The sequence below is a fragment of the Boleophthalmus pectinirostris genome, unplaced genomic scaffold (assembly GCF_026225935.1).
Source record: "Boleophthalmus pectinirostris isolate CB_2022bp ecotype Guang Dong unplaced genomic scaffold, ASM2622593v1 HiC_scaffold_23, whole genome shotgun sequence".
Taxonomy (NCBI): Eukaryota; Metazoa; Chordata; class Actinopteri; order Gobiiformes; family Gobiidae; genus Boleophthalmus; species Boleophthalmus pectinirostris.
In genome coordinates this window covers 2,248,229-2,261,276 of record NW_026571207.1, presented here as the reverse complement: position 1 = coordinate 2,261,276, position 13,048 = coordinate 2,248,229, and the positions used below count along the sequence as shown (strand labels likewise).

At 44.6% G+C, this 13,048-nt stretch overlaps 1 protein-coding gene across 3 annotated transcripts in view; it reads right to left on the bottom strand.

Annotated features, from left to right (window-relative positions):
• si:zfos-2326c3.2 (mitogen-activated protein kinase kinase kinase kinase 4) overlaps positions 1-13,048 on the bottom strand; it is an 87,400-nt gene extending 74,352 nt beyond the window's left edge. For all 3 annotated transcript variants that reach the window (XM_055159463.1, XM_055159464.1, XM_055159465.1), the window contains exons 1-6: positions 12,942-13,048; positions 9,530-9,620; positions 7,928-8,058; positions 6,535-6,589; positions 6,009-6,087; positions 3,588-3,760 (exon numbers count right to left, since the gene is read on the bottom strand). In XM_055159463.1, coding sequence (XP_055015438.1) covers positions 3,588-3,760; positions 6,009-6,087; positions 6,535-6,589; positions 7,928-8,058; positions 9,530-9,620; positions 12,942-13,046 — 634 coding nt within the window. In that variant the 5' untranslated portion in view covers positions 13,047-13,048. The remainder of the gene's footprint in view (positions 1-3,587; positions 3,761-6,008; positions 6,088-6,534; positions 6,590-7,927; positions 8,059-9,529; positions 9,621-12,941) is intronic.

Here is a 13,048-nt window from a genome sequence, read left to right as displayed (position 1 = left end):
CGTGTCTGCAGTGACACTTCAACAAAGGTTTGTTACAAAGATAAATAGTTTTTTATGGTTTACCTAAACATAAACGAATCATTAACGACTAACGACGTTTGTTGACATTAAATAGTTCAGATAGAGGTCACGGCCGATACGCTGCAGTTTTTCCCATAACGTCTATACACATAAAATAAGAGAAACACTCACCCCGGCCAAGACCAAACCATAATCATCATTTAGGCGTTTTGCACCGAGGTTGAGGATCCATCCACTGACAAACAAAGTTCTATGCCTCCAAACTTTTGTACGACTTCATCTGTTGTCTGATGTAGAACGACGTCTGAAGAGCTAAATAGTTCGTGATCTCCTCTGCCTCGATTGTTGGCAAATCTTTTACTTCGGTTGAAAATTCTCTCATTTTCAATAAGATCAGGGTCACATCCAATATATTTGTCGACTAACTGCTCGTACTTTGTCTCGCTACTGACTCTAAATCCTGACAATAAGAACTCTTCTCCATATCTGTGTTCTCCAGAGCCGTGTTTGTTTGTCGTGTTTGTCTTCACTTCCTGCCCTCCACCTGAAATTTGCGCAACATCATGATCATGTGACTGAAACCCTCCTATTGTGTGGTTGTTGGATCCTAACAGCGGAAAACGGGCTTCGGAAGTTCGCGAACTCCATAACTGCAAAAGGAAATCAGAAGAGTGTGACTGTAAACCTCCGTTCAAACTGTTTCTCTTCCCAACGGAATTGAAAAATAGTGAAAGGTGAAGGTGATGGGCAGGATTGATCCACAGGAAGGACAAAAAAGGAAACTTTTGACTGACTAAATCATCCCGAGTTTGCAGAGAACATTTTGTATGTGGAGCGACATTAAAGCAAAATCCCGATCCTTCGCTCCACCTTGGTTACGAATTTAAAAAGTCAACGCCAAAGTGAAAGGCTCCAACTGTTCACCAAGAAACACCTTCCACTGCAAAGAGACCAAGACGTGATGTTGCTGTAAAACCACAAGAACAAGAAAGTGCAGCTCAGTCTGTTTGTCTTCTGCTCCTCTACATTAAAGGTTGTATGGAGGATTTTTTTTGTTTCAAGTTGTCAGTGATAGATTATAGATGCAGTCGCCTTGTAATTATGATGACCAAAAAAAAGAGAATAAAAATTAATCAACTCTGGACGTGGTGGGGCTAAACATTTGCCAATAGATAACGACACTGCCTCGTTATCTGTGAGCTGACAGGCTGTCAATCAAACTCCCTACGTTTCTAGTGTAACTGACTTGCCTGCGCTGCCGTTACGTGGTTTACGTACGACTGTCACACAGTCCACAGACGCAAGACGCACAGACGCTGTTTACTCCACCAACGCAACAGTTCTTAGCGGCTTTTTTTGACCTATATCTTCCTCGCAGTTCGCACAAAGTTTGTTGCAATGACGACAAGAATCCAGGAGCAGTTCGCCTCAAAAGAAAGTCCGTTTTTGAGGTCGCTGAAAGAAGAAGACAAGGGGAAAAGCAGCGAAGCCAAACTAAGGTGATTCTTGGAGATTCATTCCAGCGATGGCGCGACTGAAGCAGACGAAGAGTCTAAAGACTGAAGCACTGGTCCACAAATTACTCCTGGACAGGAAACTTCTGCTTATTATGAAAACGTACTTTATTTCCAAGAGCTACACAAACGTTTTTCAGGACACGAAAGCGATATCCTATGTCTGAAAACGTCATTTTCAAGGCAAAGAAAGAGTCCGCTTGCTGCTGCGTGTTGTAGCTAGTTCATTCGCACTGAATCTCCGCGCAACCTTCTCTGCTCCTTCCCCGCTCCTCTTCCGCTCCTCCCTGCTCCTCACTTCTCGTCCACGTCGAAATTCCGCCCCCCCTCCCTCCTCCTCACTTCTCCGTCTTGCCTAACCAACACTGTAGTTAGTTGTTTACAAGTCATGTGCAGCGGCTGTAAACAAACCTGTTTGTGGCGTAAGGAGGAGGAGGAGGAGGGAGGAGGTGTTTTCTACGTAGGAGCTGTAGGGGAGGGGGGGTGGTTTCACGCATGCGCAACATTTGAAAAAGGACAAACAGTCGCTGGATTTCTCGTTCCTTGGAAAATCCTCTATACAACCTTTAACAAAACGGGATTTTGCTTTGTTGTCGCTCCACATACAAAATGTTCACTGCAAACTCGGGACTCTCCTCGCCGAGCTCTGAGCCCGCGCTCGCTCCGCTCTAGCAGCTCTCGCTCTACTGCACGTTTCTGTCGTCACATTTTGTTATTTTGCAGTGTAAGGCCAGTATTCAGGAAGCAATGAAGTAAAAATCTTTTTTGGCCCGATGCGAAAAACAACATGACACCGTCTTGGATTCATCTTCCAGATCTGATTAAAGGTTGTATAGAGGATTTTTTTAAGGGAAGAGAAATACAGCGACAGTCCTTGTGCGCGTTCAGAATTACTGTTGAAGTTTCCTGTCTAGAAGTAATTCAGCGACCGACGAGTCATTTTTTGGACCCTTCGTCTGCTTCGGTCGCGCCATCGCTGGACGAGATCTCCAAGAATCACCTCAGTTTGACTTTGCTCCTTTTCCTCTTCTCTTCTTCTTTCGCGACCTCAAAAACGGACTTTCTTTTGCGGCGAACCGGTCGTGGATTCTCGTCCGCCGTCGCGACAAACTTTGTGCGAAATGCGACGAAGCGACAGTTCGAAAAAGCCTCTAAGAACCGCTGCGTAAACCACGTAATCCCCGCGCTCCGACGAGTCAGTTACACTAGGGAGTTTGATTGACAACCCAACAGCCAATAGAAAATGAGGGAGCCTCGTTTTCTATTGGCTGATGTTTATCTGGCCTCAACACGTCCACAGTTGATAGATTTTCGTTCTTTTTTTTTTTTGGTCATTATAATTACAAAGCTGCTGCGTCTCTGTAAATGGTATTTTAATCTTTCACTGACAGTTTGAAACTAAAAAAAAATCCTCCATACAACCTTTAATAATAATGCATCAGTTTTATATGGCGCTTTTTTGGACACTCAAAGACACTTGACAGAGCATTATCCTTCCTTGACTTGATTAGACTTCCACGGTTAAAAAAAAAAAGTGAAAAACAGAACTTTTAAACAATTTGCAGTTCTCCAAAGTTCTTCCTCACTTCCCTTCTGCTTTCAGAGCGTCCTCATTACTCACCACGACGAGTTTAGAAGAGCTTTTCACAACTTTCCGAAGAGACCAGTTCGGCCATTCAGGTAAAACGAACAAAAACGAGCGTCCAAACAGTGCACTTCCTGATGAGCGGACAATAAAACGCTTCATAACCAGACGCAGACAGTGCACAGAGGACTTAGTTTGACCTCGAGAGCTGCCGGTGCTTTTGTTTGAGCTTGAGTTTGGTGCGTTCTTCGTTCTCTGGCCTCCGTTCTAATGTGGTTTCCTCGTCCCAAACAGACCTGGAGTTGTGTTTTGTTTCATTCACAAACACACAGAGCTGTAGATGTAGGCTCAATTTTTTTCTCAAACACTTAGAGGAAAACGTTTTGGATCACACGGGTCAGTTTTGTGTGATACAGGAGCTTTAATCTTGCGGGTGCGTCCTGTTCCTCCGCGGGTTTCTTACTCACCTTTCTCCCTCTTCTTGCGGGTGCGGTCCAGGTGGTCCTTGAGCATGATGCGGACCTGCCTCTCGTTGGTCAGGTCTCGGATGAAGGCGTGTCTCAGCAGGGCGTCTGTGGTCGGACGGTGCAGGTGGTTTTTCACCAGACAGCCGTCCACGAACGAGAGGAAACGCTTTGACCTGAGAACGGAAACAGAATACGTCTTCAGCAAGGATGAAACGCGTCGCACACCGGTGATAAGCCTCAGTCGCTTTTTTTTTTTTGTGTGTTTTGGTCGTTTTATGTATTTTACCGAAACAAATTACAGTTTTTTTTTACAGTTGGCAGGGATCAAATTGAGCAAAATAGAGACTAGGCCTGTAACGAAAACAGATTTTGCTGGATTACGATTAACTGACCAAGAATTTATTGCAATAAACGATAATATTGACATTTTGAGACCAATTTTAACTAATATAATGACAATGCAAACACAACCGCTCCAAGATCAATAAACCTTACCTTTCTAAAGAACATTTAACACGGGAACTTCAAGACAAACAAAAACAACAGGCCTAAATAAAACGCTCCTATAACAGGTGCCATATCACTATGTCATGTAACAAATGGTCAACAGATCAAGTGTTTGAGCTGCGTTCATGCGCTGCAGTAAAGAGCAACGTTTGTTACTTCAAACCAGGTCTTGATGGGAACATGTTCGGGACATTTGGATTATTTTTCAATGGAGAAATAATACGCCACGATAAAGAAGGTTTAACGCGACAGTACAGCTCCAGCAGTTTTGTGTCTTTCTCTGGGAGTGAATGGAAGCGAGAGGAGGACACGCCCCCCATGCTTCCAGGTGTGGCTCCGCCTTCACCAGTTACGCTGATCGTCAGACAATCCAGAACCCTGACCCAATCCAGTGGGTTAAAAGCACTTGACTGAGCAGTGAAGTAGTGAGGAAGCAGAAGTAAAACCAGGACTAAACCAGGACTAAAACCAGGACTAAACCAGGACTAAAACCAAGTCTAAACCAGGACTAAAACCAAAATTAAACCAGGTCTAACCCAGGACTAAACCAGGACTAAAACCAGGACTAAAATCAGGACTAAAACCAAGTCTAAACCAGGACTAAAACCAAAATTAAACCAGGTCTAACCCAGGACTAAACCAGGACTAAAACCAGGACTAAAACCAGGACTAAAACCAGGACTAAAACCAGGACTAAACCAGGACTAAACCAGGACTAAACCAGGACTAAACCACGACTAAAACGAGGTCTAAACCAGGTCTAAACCAGGACTAAAACGAGGTCTAAACCAGGTCTAAACCAGGACTAAAATGAGATCTAAACCAGGACTAAACCAGGACTAAAACCAGGACTAAAACCAGGACTAAACCACGACTAAACCAGGACTAAACCAGGACTAAAACCAAGTCTAAACCAGGACTAAAACCAAAATTAAACCAGGTCTAACCCAGGACTAAACCAGGACTAAAACGAGGTCTAAACCAGGACTAAACCAGGACTAAACCTAAAACCAGGACTAAAACCAGGACTAAACCAGGACTAAAACCAGGACTAAAACCACTAAACCAAGGTCTAAACCAGGACTAAAACCAAACCTAAAACCAGGTCTAAACCCAGGACTAAACCAGGACTAAAACCAGGACTAAAACCAGGACTAAACAGGACTAAACCAGGACTAAAACAAACCAGGACTAAACCAGGACTAAAACCAGGACTAAAACCAGGACTAAAACTAAACAGGACTAAACCAGGACTAAAAACTAAAAACTAGGAACCAGGACTAAACCAGGACTAAAACCAGGACTAAAACTAGGACTAAAACCAGGACTAAAAAACCAGGACTAAAACAGGACTAAACCAGGACTAAACCAGGACTAACCAGGACTAAAACGAGGTCTAAACCAGGACTAAACCAGGACTAAAACCAGGACTAAACCAGGACTAAAACCAGGACTAAACAGGACTAAACCAGGACTAAAACCAGGACTAAAACCACCAGGACTAAAACCAGGTCTAAACCAGGACTAAACCAGGACTAAAACAGGACTAAAACCAGGTCTAAACCAGGACTAAACTAAACCAGGTCTAAACCAGGACTAAACCAGGACTAAAACGAGGTCTAAACCAGGACTAAAACCAGGACTAAAACCAGGACTAAAATGAGGTCTAAATCAGGACTAAATCAAGATTTAACCGGGACTAAACCATTAGGCGCAGACTGCGAATGATTGATCGATGATTCCGCATCATTTTGAGTAAAAAAACCATCAAATATTACAAATATTTTACTGGTGGTGAAAGAGATTTGTCTAAACATGAAACTAACAAAAGCCACGAGAGTTAAAGAAGCGTTTGTGCTCGTCGTCGTCGTCGTCGTCGTGTTTCTGAGCGCGTGCAGAACTCAGAAAACTCACCATTTCTTGGACTTGAGTTTGGGGGGAGGGTTTCGGGGGATGAGGAACAGAGCTCTCATTGGGTGCATGTCACACAGAGCTGAGGAGACAAAGACACGATTATGAGACGGGGACAAAAAAGGACGATATGTAAACAAAACAAAAAAAGAGAGAAAAGAGGATAAAAAAAACACAGAAAAACACTAAATGGAGAAGCAGACGTGGTGGTGCCAAGTTACATTTACTGTTAGATTTAGAGTAACTAGACACGTTATTACTTTGTCTGGAATGTTTCACAGTATCACAATCTGTCTATCCTTTGTTCATTCGTTTTTCAAAATAAAACCAAAATGTTTGTGCCAAAACTGAAAGCAAAAAGTTTAAATTTGGTATTTTGAGTTATAATTTTTTACTAAAAAGCGTTCTTTGAATTACATGACTCAGAATTGATTCCATATCACCACCGCTGGAGAAGAGACAGAAGAGCGGACGAACAAACCACATTAAAAGTGAAAGTGAAAGTGCGAGGTGAGGGGGTTAAACTCACGAGGAGCTCCTTCTGCCATCTCCAGAGCAGTGATGCCCAAAGACCACAGGTCACTCTGAAAAGATGGACACAGGACAATTTATTACACTTTTTTTTTCAATAATTCAGGGATAAACTTTCATTTTTGTTTTGTTTGGTGTGTTGTGAAGAATCCCTCAGTCGTCCAGGTAGAATCCACGGCGAGGAGAAAATTCAGTTCAGACAAAAGTGAGTTTGGTTGAAGACGTTTCGCGGCTCATCCAAGCTGCTTCTTCAGTTCTGGTCAGACGCTGGTGGACACTTCCTTATATCTGCAGGGAGGAGCTAACTACACTGAAACTACTCTGAAACTAACACACCTACTTGTTCACAGTCTCTGTTTGTTAGTTCGGCCTATTGAATTGGTTTGAGAGGGGAGAGAAAAAAGACATTTTTGTTAAGAAAGAGAATCCTTCTCTTAACAGAAATGGAGGAGTCAGACACCATCTACCTCCTATTCACAACTCCATCCTCAAACCTAATTCAAAACAAACAAGAACAACAGGTGTAGCCAGATCAGTAGTAGTACTGTACTGTCAGCATCACCTCCAGTCTCTCTCTCTAAAACCTTCAAATCAGGCAAGAAATCTCAGGGTAATAATGGACTCAGACTTGAACTTTAACAGCCACATCAAATCAATAACATCTGCAGCCTTTTACCATCTAAAAAACAGAGCAAAAATCAAAGGTTTATTGTCTAAATCAGACTTGGAGAAACTTATCTCCAGTAGGTTAGATACTGTACACGCACACACCCTGAAGGACTATATGTACACTTCTACACGAAGTGCGGACATTAAATTTCACCCTTTGGTTTTTGACAATGATAAAGGACATTAACAAAGTGACTTGTCCACCACTCCTGTTTCCTATTGTGCACTTGTATTAACCAAACGTGAGGAAATCTGAAGAGCATTGTAAATATTGTATATATATATATATATATATATATATATATATATATAATATATATATATATATATATATATATATATATATATATATATATATATATATATATATATATATACACTTTTCGATATAAAATACCAACCATATCTCTGTAGTTTGTTGTGCTTTTTACTGTTTCCCTACCTCCCAGAGAGCCACAGCCTTCTGTTTTCTAGCCCGTACCTACACCAACTCCACCCCTTTGTCCCTTGCATACACCTTCTTGATATGCTACATAGACTTTAGAGGTGCAGTCCAGGATGTACGGGGTGGAAGGGCGTTCAGGGCCCGGTACCAAATGACCCACGGCCCGGTACCGGCCCCCAGCCCAGGATTTGGGGACCCCCGGTATCGTGTGTATTAGTATATAGTTTTAGTGTATATATTTTTACCCTGTAGAGTGCATGAGTACATATTTTTTTACCCTGTAGTCGTACGTGGCCTCTGGGTTCTCGTCGCAGGCGATGACCTCTGGAGCCATCCAATACGGAGTCCCAATAAACGTGTTCCTCCTGCCCACGGTCCGGTCCAACTGAGCCGACACGCCAAAGTCCACTGAAGAAAACACACACCGGGACTTAAACTCAACGAAAACACAACACGAGGACATAATGTTACACTAAACTAAAAACAAATTAATTTAATATCAACAATAAATGAGAATATTGAACAAAATGGTGTCACAATCCCATTGTTTTGCCGAGACGATCGCGAGGACTAAACCAGGACTAAACCAGGACTAGACCGGGACTAGACCGGGACTAAACCAGGACTAAACCAGGACTAGACCAGGACTAGACTGGGACTAAACCAGGACTAAACCAGGACTAGACCAGGACTAAACCAGGACTAAACCAGGACTAAACCAGGACTAGACCGAGACTAGACCGGGACTAAACCAGGACTAAACCAGGGACTAGACCGGGACTAGACCGGGACTAAACCAGGACTAAACCAGGACTAAACCAGGACTAAACAAAGACTAGACCAGGACTAAACCAGGACTAGACCGGGACTAGACCGGGATTAGACCGGGACTAGACCGAGACTAGACCGAGACTAAACCAGGACTAGACCGGGACTAAACAAGGACTAGACCGAGACTAGACCGGGACTAAACAAGGACTAGACCGAGACTAGACCGGGACTAAACAAGGACTAGACCGAGACTAGACCGGGACTAAACAAGGACTAGACCGAGACTAGACCGGAACTAAACCAGGACTAGACCGAGACTAGATCGAGACTAGACGGGGACTAAACAAGGACTAGACCGAGACTAGACCGGGACTAAACCAGGACTAGACCGAGACGAGACCGAGACTAAACAAGGACTAGACCAAGACTAGACCAAGACTAGACCGGGACTAAACAAAGACTAGACCAGGAATAGACCGGGACTAGATCGGGACTAGACCAGGACTAAACAAGGACTAGACCGAGACTAGATCGAGACTAGACCAAGACTAGACCGGGACTAAACAAAGACTAGACCAGGAATAGACCAGGACTAGATCGGGACTAGACCAAGACTAGACGGGGACTAAACAAGGACTAGACCAAGACTAGACCGGGACTAAACAAAGACTAGACCAGGAATAGACCAAGACTAGACCGGGACTAAACAAGGACTAGACCGGGAATAGACCAGGACTAGATCGGGACTAGACCAAGACTAGACGGGGACTAAACAAGGACTAGACCAAGACTAGACGGGGACTAAATCAGGACTGGACCGGGACTAGACCGGGACTAAATCAGGACTAGACCGTTGAGTCGATCTGATGTTTTACGTCATAAAAACACTAAAGTCTCTCAGTCTGGTCTGACATTGTTTCGGGAAAAGTCCAGGACCGGGCTCTTGTTTCCAGGGCAACGGACGCACGTCAAGTATTTTTCTCCCGTTCGTCCACGAGCGTCGAAGCCACGAGCGTCTAAACTCAAATGCAAAGGCGTCGAGGCGTTTTTTTGACGCTTTGGTGCGAACGAAGAGAGTGAAAGAGTGAAAAGAGCGAGGGCGCAGTACCGAGCTTGACCTCCGCGTTCTCCGTCAGCAGCACGTTCTGACCCTTGATGTCTCTGTGGATGACGTGGTGCGAGTGGAGGTGGGACAGACCCTGCACACAAACACAAGGGAACATGAACAAACACGGAACACGGACACAAAAAGTAAAGACACATTTTCTCATGTTCGTGTTGTAGAATTTGTCTTGTTGTATTTTTTGGACGATAAGGTGAACTTCAAATCATTTAATTTACTAAAAAAACAACAGTGCCAGAGCTAAAGCAGGACTAAACCAGGACTAAACCAGGACTAAACCAGGACTAAACCAGGACTAAACCAGGATAAACCAGGACTAAACCAGGACTAAAGGACTAAACCATAAACCAGGACTTAAACCAGGACTAAACCAGGACTAAACCAGGACTAAACCAGGGGACTAAACCAGGACTAAACCAGGACTAAACCAGGACTAAAGGACTAAACCAGGACTAAACTAAACCAGGACTAAACCAGGACTAAACCAGGACTAAACCAGGACTAAACCAGGACTAAACCAGAACCAGGACTAAAGGACTAAACCAGGACTAAACCAGGACTAACTAAACTAAAACCAGGACTTAAACCAGGACTAAACCAGGACTAAACCAAACACAGGTCTAAACCAGGACTAAACCAGGAAAACCAGGACTAAACCAGGACTAAACCAGGACTAAACCAGGACTAAACAGGACTAAACCAGGACTAAACCAGGACTAAACCAGGTCTATACTAGGACTAAACCAGGACTAAACCAGGACTAAACCAGGACTAAACCAGGTAAACAGGACTAAACCAGGACTAAACCAGGACTAAACCAGGACTAAACCAGGACTAAACCGGGACTAAACCAGGACTAAACCAGGACTAAACCAGGACTAAACCAGGACTAAACCAGGACTAAAACCAGGACTAAACCAGGACTAAACCAGGACTAAACAGGACTAAACCTAAACCAGGACTAAAGGACTAAACCAGGACTAAACCAGGACTAAACCAGGACTAAACCAGGACTAAAGGACTAAACCAGGACTAAACCAGGACTAAACCAGGACTAAACCAGGACTAAACCAGGATTAAACCAGGACTAAACCAGGACTAAACTAAACCAGGTAAAAACCAGGACTAACCACCAGGACTAAACCAGGACTAAACCAGGAAACCAGGACTAAACCAGGACTAAACCAGGACTAAACCAGGACTAAAAGGACTAAACCAGGACTAAACCAGGACTAAACCAGGACTAAACCAAACCAGGAACCAGGGACTAAACCAGGACTAAACAGACCAGGACTAAACCAGGTCTAAAACCAGGTCTAAACCAGGACCAGGTAAACCAGGACTAAACCAGGTCTACTAAACCAGGACTAAACCAGGACTAAACCAGGTAAACTAACCACCAGGACTAAACCAGGACTAAACCAGGACTAAACTAAACCAGGTTTACTAGGACTAAACTAAACCAGGTATGGACTAAACCATGATCCTGTTAAACCAGTTTTTCATTTCAATATTTTATCCAGAAAATCAAGACAAACACGTGTGAACGAAACAAAACACACGAGTCCAGATCCGTTTGTGACGAGGGAAAAAAAAAAAAATCACCACGACACGAGACGCTTTGAATCCGGCCGCTTTTTTTTTTTTTTTTTTTTTTTTTACGTTTCAGTAGAAAGTCCAAAACCCGCTGCCCTCGGGGACTCAGACACACTGACCCACATTCTGTCTTTGTTTTTGTTTTGGAGCCTCTTCAAAAGCTTTAGACAAACAGAGGAAGTGCCGCCATTTTCAGACGATGACCTCACCTCCTCTCTCCGTGTGTGTGTGTGTGTGTGTGTGTGTGTGTGTGTGTGTGTGTGTGTGTGTGTGTGTGTGTGTGTGTGTGTGTGTGTGCGTCAATCCAAAACAATACAGCGGAGACAAAACGCTGACAGTGTGGAAAAACTAGTCCCGCTAAATATCGGCTCGTGTTTTCATTAAAACACTTTACGACAAAAAAACTACAAACTGCAAGATAAAAAGTTTGGTTTGTGTCGCTTCAGTTTTGGAAATGCAGCTTTAATAATCCGTGTGTCGTTCGTTTATTCGTTTTTCAAAATAAAAGCAAAAGGAAATGAAAAAAACAAAAAAAGCAAAAAAAAAAACAGATAATGATTCGTTTTTTTCAGTTTTCGATTTTGTGTTTAAATGAAAAATGGAAAAAAAAATGGATAATGACTGTTGCTGTGTTTCTGGTTCTGGTCTGGTCCTGGTCTCAGTCCTGGTCTCGGTCCAAGTCTCAGTCCCGGTCTGCTCCCAGTCTGAGTCCCGGCTTCAATCCTGGTCTCAATCCTGGTCTCAGTTCTGGCCTGGTCCTGATCTCGGTCCCGATCTCGATCCCGATCTCGGTTCCTGTCTTGGTCCTGATCTTGGTCCCGGTCTGGTCCCGATCTCATTCCCGGTCTGGTCCCAGTCTCAGTCCCGGTCTCAGTTCCGGCCTGGCCCCGGTCTCGGTCCCGATCTTGGTCCCGATCTTGGTCCTGGTCTCAGTCCTGGTCTCAGTTCCGGTCTCAGTCCTGGTCTCAGTCCTGGTCTCAGTCCTGGTCTCAGTCCTGGTCTCAGTCCTGGTCTCAGTCCTGGTCTCAGTTCCGGTCTCAGTCCTGGTCTCAGTCCTGGTCTCAGTCCTGGTCTGAGTCCCGGTTTCAATCCTGGTCTCAATCCTGGTCTCAGTTCTGGCCTGATCCCGGTCTCAGTCCAAGTCTGGTCCTGGTCTGGTCTCAGTCTCAGTCCCGGTCCCGGTCTGCTCCCGGTCTGAGTCCCCGGTCTCAATCCTGGTCTCAGTCCAAGTCTGGTCCTGGTCTGGTCCCAGTCTCAGTCCCGGTCTCAGTCCTGGTCTCAGTCCTGGTCTCAGTCCTGGTCTCAGTTCTGGTCTGCTCCCGGTCTCAGTCCAAGTCTGGTCCCGGTCTGGTCCCAGTCTCAGTCCCGGTCTCAGTTCTGGCCTGGGCCCAATCTCGGTCCCGATTTCGGTCCCGGTCTCAGTCCTGGTCTCAGTCCCGGTCTGCTCCTGGTCTGAGTCCCGGTTTCAATCCTGGTCTCAGTTCTGGCCTGATCCTGGTCTCAGTCCAAGTCTGGTCCCGGTCTGGTCCCGATCTCATTCCTGGTCTGGTCGCAGTCTCAGTTCTGGTCTGGTCCTGATCTCAGTCCCGGTCTCAGTCCCGGTCTCAGTCCCGGTCTAAGTCCTGGTCTCATTATTTGGCAAGTTTTGTGTAAATTCTCAGTAACACAGTGTTTTTTTGAGAGTAAATGCATCGTGTAACTAAAAAACAATCGTTTGAATATTGTGGTTATCGTTGTGTTTTCACGATGTGGATAACAGAGTGTCCGTTGCCGTGGTAACAGTAAAGCAGCATGTACGTACCCTGAGCACCTCCCTGCAGATGTACGAGATCCAGTCCTCCTTCAGACAGTTCCCTTTGGTTTTCTTCACCAGATCTGTGACCGAACCGGCGCCACAGTACTCCATCA